This window comes from Chiroxiphia lanceolata, chromosome 2 (genome assembly GCF_009829145.1).
Source record: "Chiroxiphia lanceolata isolate bChiLan1 chromosome 2, bChiLan1.pri, whole genome shotgun sequence".
NCBI lineage: Eukaryota > Metazoa > Chordata > Aves > Passeriformes > Pipridae > Chiroxiphia > Chiroxiphia lanceolata.
The window spans coordinates 56051291-56063312 of NC_045638.1; the positions used below are offsets into that span (position 1 = coordinate 56051291).

General features: G+C 43.3%; 1 protein-coding gene across 2 annotated transcripts; it reads left to right on the plus strand.

Annotated features, from left to right (window-relative positions):
- The first annotated feature begins 2117 nt into the window (after positions 1-2117).
- Positions 2118-11411, plus strand: LOC116782780 (fibrinogen-like protein 1). Of its 2 annotated transcripts, none has more exons than XM_032679756.1 (8): positions 2118-2381; positions 3649-3730; positions 4461-4671; positions 5760-5919; positions 7104-7201; positions 7282-7370; positions 8781-8971; positions 9944-11411. In XM_032679756.1, the coding sequence occupies exons 2-8, from the start codon at positions 3665-3667 to the stop codon at positions 10131-10133; spliced, it is 1005 nt and encodes a 334-aa protein (XP_032535647.1). In that variant the 5' UTR covers positions 2118-2381; positions 3649-3664; the 3' UTR covers positions 10134-11411. The 2 variants fall into 2 exon arrangements, with proteins under 2 accessions (XP_032535647.1, XP_032535646.1); XM_032679755.1 differs by lacking the exon at positions 2118-2381 and adding an exon at positions 3097-3255 and having other exon boundaries at positions 3642-3730.
- Positions 11412-12022: the final 611 nt, after the last annotated feature.

Below are 12022 nucleotides of genomic sequence, written 5' to 3' on the forward strand. Positions count from 1 at the left end.
TCTGCAGTGATGTTTCTTTGGACTCTGGGGGTGTGCGTATCCTTCAGGTGTCATCTTCATGTCTTCATCCCAAGCCAATTTTTCAGAGCGACTCCAGTGTCCAATGACTGTAGGAATATCAAGAGCTACCCCAGAACCATTCTCTTCAGTCACATTTATCCACCAGTTTGCATGTGCTGGCTGTGCATTTAATATGTGAAAAATAGTTTTTTGTGACTGTTATTCAGCACCTAAATACTTTTGCTGGAAGGAAGGTGGAGGACAGCAGGGTGGGGAGGTTTTTATTTAATGAGACTGTTAGTATTTGCTGACTATCTTAAGAAAAGGGAATCTGACCTCATTCCAAGTAACTAAACAGGAATTTGCACTGCAGAATATGTGTGAAGCATGTGTTTTCCAGGAAAAAAAAAAAAGAGCATTTACAGTCGCGTTGACTAGGGATTTCAATATCTGCGAGGAAACATCAGTGATCACACAGTGTCCACATTCTTTGTGATGACTTGATTATTTTAGCTTCAAGCCAGTGGAAGCAGTACATGAACACACCCTCCTGCTAGACCCACCTCACGTGAACTTAGCCTCATGGCAACTACTCTTTTGTGCTTCAGATATTCCTAAAGCTTCCTCTAGCCTGGGAAAAAAAGTTAATCATGAAGCAGGTATGCAAGAATCCTGTTCCAGCTGACTGGATTTTCACATGCAGACATTGGTGAGGTCAACACTAGTGGAGTCCTACAGAGAGCATGAGAATGCTAGACATCTTCACTCTGAGAGATGATTTGGCAGTCACTGAAGAAGGGTTGGAGATTGAGTCCTGTTCCTGCAAAGCTGCAGTCACATAACATACATGTGTGAGTCTCATTGGCACTGTAGCTTCACCTCTCCCTCCTACTCAGGGACCAGCAGGACTTAGTGACATGAGGCCTGATGCTCCCTAACCGTATGTCCCTGCAGACAGCTGCAGGGACTGACCATGCTGCCCATACCATGACTCCAACACTGCCACCACAAACTCAGCCCTGCTGCAATCCCATCTGGGATCAGGAGGTGCTCACGGGCCAGTGAGAATGTTGGTCTCCTAGGCAAGAGCATAAATTGTTGTGCAGCATCTTGAGTGCTGTCTGGATGTGTCCAGCTAAGAAAGATGCTGGTGTGAATGAAAGCCCTGGCGGATGACATGTAGCCTCCCTGTGCTCCAGTGGACATAACTGAGTACTCTGCTGTAAGCTGCAGTCCCTGGCCAAAGGGACAGAAGAAAGGGCTAAGTACCCACTAAGGAGGAGATGTGGAGGTGTTTCGCTCATTTAACTTCATAGCTGTCAAAACTGGGGGTAGAAAAGAAGTGAGAAGAAAAGAACTGTTTGCATAATCCTTTGGCAGTGAAATGGGCCAGGGTTCTTATGGGAGAAGAGGAATTCAGTTTTTAAGAAACAAACAGCATTGCTGTACTGGGTAGTAGCTGGATAGTCCTGCTTTCCTTGAGAGTAGCACAGAAGTTTACTGTGGGTTTATATGCCTTGTCTTTTGTGCCCATGGTCTCTCCTCTGAAAAACGTTCTGTAAAATGGAACATTCTTGCTGTTTTCTTTAAAGTAATCTGTAATTGTTTGGCCTTAATGCAAAGAGAGCCACCCATCTGTTTGGTTTGGAGTTTTTTTCTCTTTTCCACAAATGTCCTTGTTTGTGTTAACAGACAAATCTAATCATCCAGCTCAGAGGAGAGTTACGCAACTACAAACCTCCTGAGATTTCAGTCTCGTAGCAAATCTTGCTTAATACCCCCGTGTTCACTTCTTGCTTCAGATTTGCAGCTCCTTTGGCATTACAGCTGTGTTCTTATAAAACAGATTAAACAGCAAAAGGAATGTTGAATGGAAAAGCTGTGTTATTTCTACCTTTCAGGACTTGGTGAAATGAGCCTGGCTGTGTTAAAACATGAGCTAAAATTCCCACTGGGAGCATTAGACTGAGTGATTCATATAAACACTTAAAGAAGTCAGCCCTGGTTGAGCTTCCTAGTCAAATAAGGTGGGTAATAGTATACAAGCAGCAGAGACGTTCTCCCCCTTCCTTTGGAGAGCACTGTTGATAGCAGCCTACTGTTGCTTATTCTCCCTGGAAAGCAGCAAGACGAGTATTGGGTAACAACAGAAAACCCGGGATTTGGTTAACTTTCCCATGAGGAATTGCGAGTATCTTTTCTGTGAAACTGCGTGGTGCTGTGAAACATTCTTCATCCGTGCCCTTGATGTGGGCCTTCTGGAGAGGGAAATCTCATCAATCTCTAGAAAAGCAGCTAGGTTTATGACCACTTTCTTTCACAGTTGACTTTCAAGGACAATAACCTTTTTAGAAGGAGGTCTGAAGAAAGGCAAGTTACAGGTATGTTTATTTCATGTGTGTTGATAAAGGCATGGATGGAGTTGCTTTCTTTCCCTCTGCTCTGCACTGTCTAGTTTTCAGGAGCTGTCGCTCAAACTCATCCTTCCTGTTAGCTTTTTGCCTCTACCCACGTGCTCTGTGTGGAGCCTGATTCTGACCTCAGCACCAGTGCTGCAGCACTGGCATGGCTGTGGGGGGTGTGAACAGCACTAGTGGTCGTGGGCTGGCAGTGATCCCTTGCTGTAATATTGAACTCTGCTCTCTATGAGCTGAAAAATTACCAAGTGCTGGGACATCCTTCTGCACAACATCTTTTATGGGTGACTTGCATGGAGATCTTCCCTTAGCTGGCTTTGGGCCCTGCCTGCCCATCTTGGCAGAGGAGTCCCCTGTTGCTGGCTCTGGAAGCAGCTCTAGCGTCAGCCGCTGCAAAGATGCTAGTAGAGCCATAGCTGGAACAAAGCACGTCGCTCAGAGAATAGAGCTGGGTAGCCAAGTTTCTGCAGCACTTCCAGATGTGAAGCGGGGGGGTTGGTGTTAGCCTATTTTTCAGATTTTTTTTCTAATTTTTTTTTTTTTAAAGCATCATGCAAATGCACTGGGAACAATTTGTACTGTTCGCTCACACTCAACTGCGTGTTCCCATTGTCAACATTTATCATTTTTTTCTAGCTTTTCTCCAACGGAAGTCACATCTGTGTGTTGGGGCAGATTGGCAGCAGAGATCTTTTGCACTGAAATCCAAGGAAAAACTATCCCATTCCACTCTGTCATATGTGTGACTTCTGCCCTTGGCATTCAAGGTAATCCCGTCCTGACAGACCACTCCAGGGACTGAGGAGGGGCAATGTCCATGGTCACTCAACCCAGGAGGCAAAATTCTTCATAACTTTGGGGAGGTTGAACTGAATAAACACTGTGTGATTTTTGCAAGAAGTGCTCCAAGGAGGTGTGATTGCTGAGTAACTTCCCAACTGTGTGGACACTTGGGAGAAGAGGCTGCTGGAAAGTCACACAGGGTTTTATTTCTACAGGGAATCAGGAACTCAGACCTAAGGCTCAATGCCCCTCTCAGCATGCTGCACTGGTGCTTTAGCTTCGCCTTAATATGCATCTTTCCTCTGATTTTGTCCTGCCTGTAGTTTCAAGCAACCTCCTTAACAAATCCTACAGCATTTTCTGGGGAATTAACATAACTGTGAGGGGAATTAGGTTGTGAGAGGAACTAAAGAAACCTCCAGTGCAGCCTATCTATGCTTCTTTTCAGGTGGTAAGTGTGTGTCATGATGCAAAGGTTGCTGCTGCTTCTTCTCCTGGTCAGCTTCAGCTCACCTGCACCCAGGTTTTCCGTGAGTATCTTTCAGTTAGCGTCTGTACAATCTCTCAACGGTTCGTCATTCCCAGTCATACAGAGATGGATGTTCCCTCACAAGAGGGATGGAGATCTGTAAGAGTAGAGCAAGAAAGCATCTACCTGCAGCTAAAGGAATGTCACTCTTCTTGTCCTGATAATACAGGGTTTTCACAGCATTACGGGCTGTGCAGCTGTCTGGGTGACAGAATTGACATTGCTAAGAATTAAAAACAACAATAAACTCTTTTTTAAAAATATATATTTTTATAGCCAAAATATCAGCTCTTTTATCTTCCAGTTTTACACAAAGATGATTCTGGAACCTTGCTGGTTTGCCCTGTCTGCAGTGCAAGAGCCGAGTTTTCTCCCTCTTATCAATCTGAGCATTTTCACAGTCTGCAAACCTCCCCTTTGAGCTCATTTAATGGGGGTCAAGACAAATTATTTTTGTCCAAAGTAAGTTTTTGTGCATCTGATCATATTCTGGCATGCTCTGATCAATGCCAAGGTTGTTGTAGAAACACCATTTTCACTGGATTCAACTTAACAGTTCATGCTGTGCAAGATTTGTGTATCTTAGCAAGATACGACCATCAAATCATTTTGATCCACCGTGGCAATGTGACATGTTAGGGTCAAGAGGAGACAGATACTCCTGTCTCTGCCTCTCTATACTTACCACTGACTGAAGCATGGGGGGGGGGGGTGTTTCATTTTCTTCATAGGACAAAGATGTCTGCCTCCTAGACAACAATAATTTAAGACAAAGGTTAAAACAACTTCAAGACTTGCTTTACTTATACGACCTGCAACTGAAGGACATCCTGGAGAACACTTACCACAGAACAAAAAGTGGGCTGTTCTCAGGCAACAGGAGCATGCAGCATGAGATTCTTTTACCCACAACCAGTGGAAATTTGATAGTTTATGACCAAGGTACAGTTTGCAGTAACGTGCCATAATGTTAATTTCTCCCAGCAGTGTCTCATGTGTCATATTTTATTTCTGCTAAAAGTTTTAATTTTTTTTAAGTGGATTGTATTTTAAAATGCAGATACATGGGAAGGAGAAGAGCTGACTAGTGGTGCTGGTACCAGCAAATATCCTCTGGGGCTAGAGTCAGCTGGCCCATCTTTAGGCAGCTACCATCCAAGCACAACATGGACACCTGGAGCTGGGCTTCTCACTTGGGACTCTGCTGCAGAGAGGAACAGCCACCTCTCACATTTTCCATTAGACTTAACTTTAGGCACCTGCTTTGGGAAAAGGTGGGCCCTGCTCTTGAAGAGCCCATTTCCCCTGAGTGACTTAGGGAAGTCCAGAGTGCCTAGCTCAGCTGCAGGCACTGAAACCTGTTTAGAGGAGCCAAGCCTCCCCATTCCTCAGTTCCTTCATCACTTCTGTGGCACAGAAACAGACATGCATGTTCTTTGGTGTTACTTTGAGAACATGGTCATAAATGGCATCTTTGCCTGTGGCCAAGACTTTATCCTTTGTGGGGATTACGTTGGAAGTGCAGAACACTGAGGTCCTGAAAGGCTCTGTCCTGATACAGCCCTTGTAGAGCTGGTCACAGAAGCTTAGCCTCTTATTTTAGAATTGTTGTTCCCTGATTCTATCTGAAATACAGCTAAGGTTACCTTACTGTCCACATGGAAATTAGCTTCCTTGCAAATGATCTTGCTGACAGAGATGGTTTCAGTCCTGCCTGACTATAATGTTATAGCCTCAGCCTAAGCTGCAGCTGTCCTGTATCTCACCAAAGATTTGGGAATGATTCCCTCAGAAGACCTGGCTGTAAAGGCTCTCAAGCCTTACTGCTCTTTGTCAGGCCCAGCCATTTGCAAAATAGCCTTGCTAGTACATTGCTGAACCATTTGCTTTAATTTTCCAGGGCTTGCATGGCTATACACAGGCTAGCCAAGTGTTCTTGTCCCACACAGCCTCTCAGTGATGTCTTCTCTTGGTGGCACGTACCCCTTTGCTTTCCCACCACACCATTTAACAGATACCACTCTGCCTAGATTGCTCTGCAGTGTATAATCGGAAGAAAACCAAAAGTGGCTACTACCGAATCAGGCCCAGAGCAGACCGAGAGCCTTTCCTGGTGTACTGTGACATGTCTGATGGAGGGGGGTGGACGGTCATCCAACGGCGGAGTAACGGCAGGGAGAATTTCAACAGGTGGGTGCATCGTTGTTGCATCCAGAGGGCTTTCAGTCAGGCCAACAGCTCCCACCCCTGTCCTGCTGCCTGACAACCCCCCACCCTTGTGAAGCAGGATATGCAAGACTATATATTAGTCTTGCATATTGGATGATTACTTAGGATTAGAGCAATCTGGTGGTACCTACTGGCAGCAAGAGGCCATTTTCAAATTGGACCTATCATATCCTTTCCATAGTTTTTCTGCATTTGAATGCATATTTGTTTTATCATTATTGGAGACTGTCAAAAGCTCCAAACTGGCAGGTATTTGCTGCCAGTGCATAGACTGAGATTGTTGAACATACCTGTTTCCATATCAGGAATTATGTTCAGCATGTTGTAAGCTTTATTACCATATTTAGATAATTCAAAAAGATGCCAAATCAGATTGTCCTTTCTCTATGCAAAGTCCCAGAGACGTGACTTTCACACAGAAATTTACAGGAGGAGAGATGCTCTGGTAGCACAGTAAAGAAGAAATGTCCCCATGCAGATTATTTCACTATCACAGCACACACAATTTCAGGGATTATCTAGTGCCTCTTAAAGTCTCTTCAGTCCATTGCAAAGCTACCTCAACTGGCTCTAAGCTGGCTTGCCCAGAGAGCAATAGCTATCTGGCCATGGCAGTTCAAATGAATGGAAAACATCTTGAAGAGGAGCATTGACTAGTATATAGGTCAGGTAGACTCAATATCCATAATAACAACATGAGAGAGGGAATAAATACAGGGTTACTAAAACTGGAAATGATGATACACAGAAAGTATATGTGAATATCAAAGATAATACATAAATCATGTGAATTATGACTTGGTGAAGAACAATAGCAGGTGTTTTGCTGAAGACCAATGTGACAGCTTCTGCTTTCCCTTTTCATCTAACTGACAACCTCACCCTGTGAGCATCACATCTGCCAGTTTGAAGGTTTGATCCCAATATATGTGTGTGCGCAGGTTTAGCAGGAGAAAAAGTAAGCTCTGAGTTGTACTTACTTCTAAGGCAAAGTGACAAATCTCAGCTCAGCTTGTGATGAGTCGGATACTTTTAGAAAACAGTGTCTAGAAATACAGGTGAAATTTTACTTGTTACCATATCCAAGTGTCACAAACTGTCTAATTCCCTCACATGCTGAAATTGATATTTGTATCTCACTGCAGGAAATGGGATGAATACAAACTGGGATTTGGGAGATTCCAGGGCAAGAATGACGAATACTGGCTGGGCAATGACCACATCTATGACCTGCTTGCTAGAGGTCCAAGTATTTTTCCTCTACAGATTTCTTTGTAATTTGCATTAGATAGTTCATCTAACAGGACACAACTTTATGTTTAGGAGAGAGCTCATTAAAGATTGAACTGATGGACTGGCATGGGGAAAGACGTTACGCAGTCTATGAAAATTTCCAACTTGCAAATGAGCAGGTAAGAAAGGGGGAGAGCCATGATTTGCCTGTTTTGGTCTGTGAGGGTGCTGCATATGCAGCATCAGACCAGTATCAGGTTTGTAACTACAGCTCTGCGAAAGTTATCTTCTGTGGTTCCCTGGGCTTCCTAGTTTGTCTAACTGACAAACAGTCCTGGGAGCAGGGACATAAGCCTGGGATCTTTCCCTTACAACTGTGGAGTGTCAAAGTCACCAGGTGACAGAATCATGTGTGTATGCTCTCTTGCTATCTCTGCTGCGGCACTGAAGGCAGCTCTATGGTAGTGCATCTCTCTGCTGCAGGGTACAAAGAGATATGTTCTTGCCTCTAGTCTCATGATTAAAAAAGTCTGCTGCGAGTGAGAAGACCCTTAGGGTTTGAACCTTTGCAACAAAATGGAACCCTATTCTCCTTCTTCCTAAGGGAGTGTTTCAGACTGTCACATAAAAGGCAAGCACCAGAACAAACCCTCTCTACCTTGTTTTAAAATAAAACAGTGAACTTTAATCAAAGCCTTGAAAGAGCAGTTGTAAGTTCCTATCTTGAAAAGAGGTACCTGTAGCACTACACCTCATGCTACAGACACAGAAAGCCCAAAGACAGAAACATCCTGTATTTCCATGTTTGTTTCCTAGCTGTAGACAGTGTCCTGCTTCATACAGGTGCTATTCTTTGCAGGCTTGCCTTTCTGAAAACCACATGCAAGTAGCCCAAATAAACAAGGACATGAGTTCCATTGCATGGACCAGTCCTAGTACCTCCATCACTGCTCCAGAAATGTACACATTATGCTCAGTTTGTGATTAGAGCTTTCTTATTAAAAGTTTGAACAGCTTCATTTTAATACCTTATTGCCATTTTTCATAAAGAAAGGAGGACTATGATGACAGGAGAAAGCCCACAACACAAAAGTAATCATCCATCTCGTATCAAATGTCTCTTAGACCTGTTAGCTGTGCACAATGGAACTATTATTCTAATTATTCCTACCAGGACCAGATCATTTAGCCAGAAATCAGACAACTTCTAGTCCCTGGAAGAGCAAAATGCCTAAGAATTTATTCTAGCTGAACAACTGATCGGTTTGTGAAGGCAACTACTTGGCACAGTTTTTTGCTAAGTTTGTTCTTGGCCAGCTAGAAAGAGCCTTTCATCTTGCTGTAGAGTGTATCAAGTGGTTGTTGAACCACGACAAACCTGAAGCCCTTTGTAGCAGCAGCAGTAATTAGCAATCCCTTCTGGAAGTTTCAATCCTTCATTGATCTACACTAGGATCATTAAAGCATGGAGACAAAAGTCACCCTTGACTTCAAAAGTGGATAAAATGGCCAGAGCAAATTTGATCTCAAAAATGGGAGGAAGGACAGAATGAGCTGATATCAAAGACATGTGTCACATATTCCTGCAGGACAATTACAGGTTATGGTTTGGCACGTATTCTGGTAACGCTGGCGACGCTCTGTCTGCTGGGAGCAATTTTGAAGATCAGTGGTCAGCCTCTCATAGAGGGATGCAGTTCACCACATTTGACAAGGATCACGATCGATTCCTGGCAGGCAACTGTGCATCAGAGAATAAGGGCGGTTGGTGGTTTAACAGGTATGGAAAATAGCTGATTCCTCTCAGATGAGTCGAGTGTGGGTGGCTGTACAGCTGAGAGGACTTGCCTGCCTTACAGCAGCTGGAGGTTGCTGTGTTCATTTGCCACCTTGCACAGCCAAACCTAAGATGTTCACACCCACAGATCCTCAAAGGAAAGCAAACTGCTTCTTTCATTATAGCAAAGCAGGTAAGTTGAATTCATTTTAAGAAATGGGCCACAGGTAAGTTGCATTCATTTTAGGAAAATGGGTCAGAACAAATGCATAGGCGCCAATGACCTGGAAGAAAAAAAGCCCAATTAAAATTCCTAAAAGTGCTTTGGGTTATACTCCAGAAAAGAAAACAATTGTACCCATAGCAAGCTGAAGTATGTACAAAGGACATTTCTCTGTTGTGGAGCAAGTCTAGGGGGTGAGCTATCCCATAATAGATGTGATGGTATATTTGCTAGTTGGACATATGACACACATCAATGGGCAGGGACTCAGGTTCACCTGCCCTGGGATCATGGACACACCACTCTCAGTTTTTCTCTGCTTTACTGCAGGATGAGCCCCTTTGGCCAGACCCTCATCACATAACAATTGAAAGCAGTGAAGCTACATCAATAGTAGGATTTACCTTCATTAAAAGACATCTGCATTTTTAAGTGTCAATACAGAGCTGCCTACACTTGAGCTAGAGCCTAACAAATGGCCCTACACCCCTCTATTTAGGCAATGTGCTTATAATGTCCATAATTAATACACCTGAAGGAGTCTACAGGTTGAATTCTGTGACTAGTGTAGGTGTCTGCTTTAGTATGACCCATATACTTGTTTGGGTTCCACTAAGTGCAGTAACCACATCTCCATCCCACCCTGGTATTTCTAAATGTGTGTTGTGTGAAAACTGTACTGCACTGCAATGATGCAATATCTTCCCACGCTAAGTATAATTCCCTTTTTCCCTCTCCTACATTGTTACAAGGTGCCATGCTGCAAACCTAAATGGACGATACTACAGAAGAGGAAGGTACAAGGGCTCCCATGACGATGGCATGGTTTGGTCTACGTGGCATGGGATGTGGTACTCCCTGAAATATTCAGCCATGAAAATCAGGGCTCCGTTCTTCATGGACGGTGAGAGCGGAGATGGAGAGAACAGTCAGGGCAGCTGAAACCTACTGCTTTGGAAAGAGGAAAAGTACAGGCTGAAAAGAATTGTATAAGTTGATAGCCGGTTCTCTGCTGTTGCCAATTGCCAAATCTGCACTGTGATAACTGGAGTTGCACCTGCTTCTGCTACCTGAAGCTAACAGCATGAGTTGTTTGAGCATAGCCAGACAAAAGTTTAACAGAAAACAAATGGATCTCAGTCATGGGATAACCACAGATTTCTTTTTCAGCAGTTTTCAGGAATTTGTTGGAAAATGTTTATTAAAAACTCTCTGGACTTGGAATGATCAAGCTAATAACCATGGCAGTGTTGGATCAAGGGTTGGACTTGATCTTGGAGGTCTCTTCCAGCCCAGTTGATTCTATGATTCTATGATTCTAAGCATGTCCTGTAATCTATCTATACTCTTCGAGGTCTAAACCTTTCTCATCTTGATTTTAACCATCAGCGCTTCAATTATGAGGACATCAGAACAGAAAGAACAAAGCAATGGGAAATTGGACTTCATCTGGTGTGCCTTTACCAGCGTTTCATTCTGCCTCAGGAGATGTTTCTAAGCAACTCTCCCTATGGTTCTAAATTGCCACACTTCAGTATCAGTGTGTGAAACCTCTGGAGTGTGTGAAACCAAACGTGGATGGATGTGCTCCAGCTGCTAAAGTACATCCAGACTAAGACTACTTCAAAGTAAACCTCCACAATAGGGACAATGTGGGCACTGGGTTCCACTGCCAACAGCTGGAGATCCACTGCTACAGCACACTGCAACACATTAATGCAAAGACAACCCTGCCGACCAGATTTAAGCCCCAGACTAAAATTAGGCAGATTTTACTAAATTTAGCTGAGCACAGATATTCTTAGGAGTTCCTAAAATGCAGACATGATTCATTTGTACGTTCTCCTGTAATTTACCAGATGACTTCGAGTTAGTGAAAAGGAATTAGAAAGTAGAAAGTGGTTGAACCACAGGGCAGACTACTTTCATTGTCTCGTTGGAGTGAAGCGAAAGAGCAATACAAATGACTGAAAGAAATGGAACACTGAAACTTTATTTTCCACAAGTTGTTAACAGCAGTGGTTAAAAATGAACAGCAGTATCAGCCTGATGCAAGTCATTTAACTATTGTGATGTAGAATAAGCCTAATTTTTTTATGATTTACAATATTTTTTTTAACTGGTAGCTCTTTTCCATTTATTGGCTTTTAGGTCCATACATATTGTCATTTGTATGTACATCCATAAAGAACGAAATAAAACCAGCTGAGTAGGACTTAATACTTTTTATCTGGTTTTTAACAGTAGGAACTTGAGCAGAAATTTGGATTAAAATCTTGTGAAGGTCATAATATGAGAAAAGCATTCCTTTGGTATTGGCTCCAATTCTTTTCTACTTGTTGTCCTAAGTAATTGAGAGGGTCTGCAAGGTAAGTTTAATTTCAATGGCTAAAGCTGTCCAGGAGACAGTGCAGAGACACGTGGTGAAGGTTCAGTATAAAATTTGGTTTGGTTACTCTGCTTTGTCAAGAGGTAAACCCTGTTCTCACTGCTTCCTAGACATCCCAGTGATTAGAAATGTGAACACTGGAGTGCAGTGGGCAGCACTCTAGGGAGCCATGTTCCTAAAGTCTGTGCCCTTCACAAGACTGCAGCCCCACCCTTTTCCCAAGCATACCCACTTGGAATGAAACGTGCACCTACCTGTCTGAAATGAGGTTGCCCTTGTGAAGAAAGAGCTGCAAAGAGCTAGAGCTTGCTATTTCCCTTCTGATCAATACTTCTGTGTTTTACTAGGGTAAAATCTTAGTGCAAGGTTGTAACTGCATGTTGGGAACATAAGAAATGACTTTGCACAGATTATAATTGTGTTGCCACTGATGAAGTGCTGA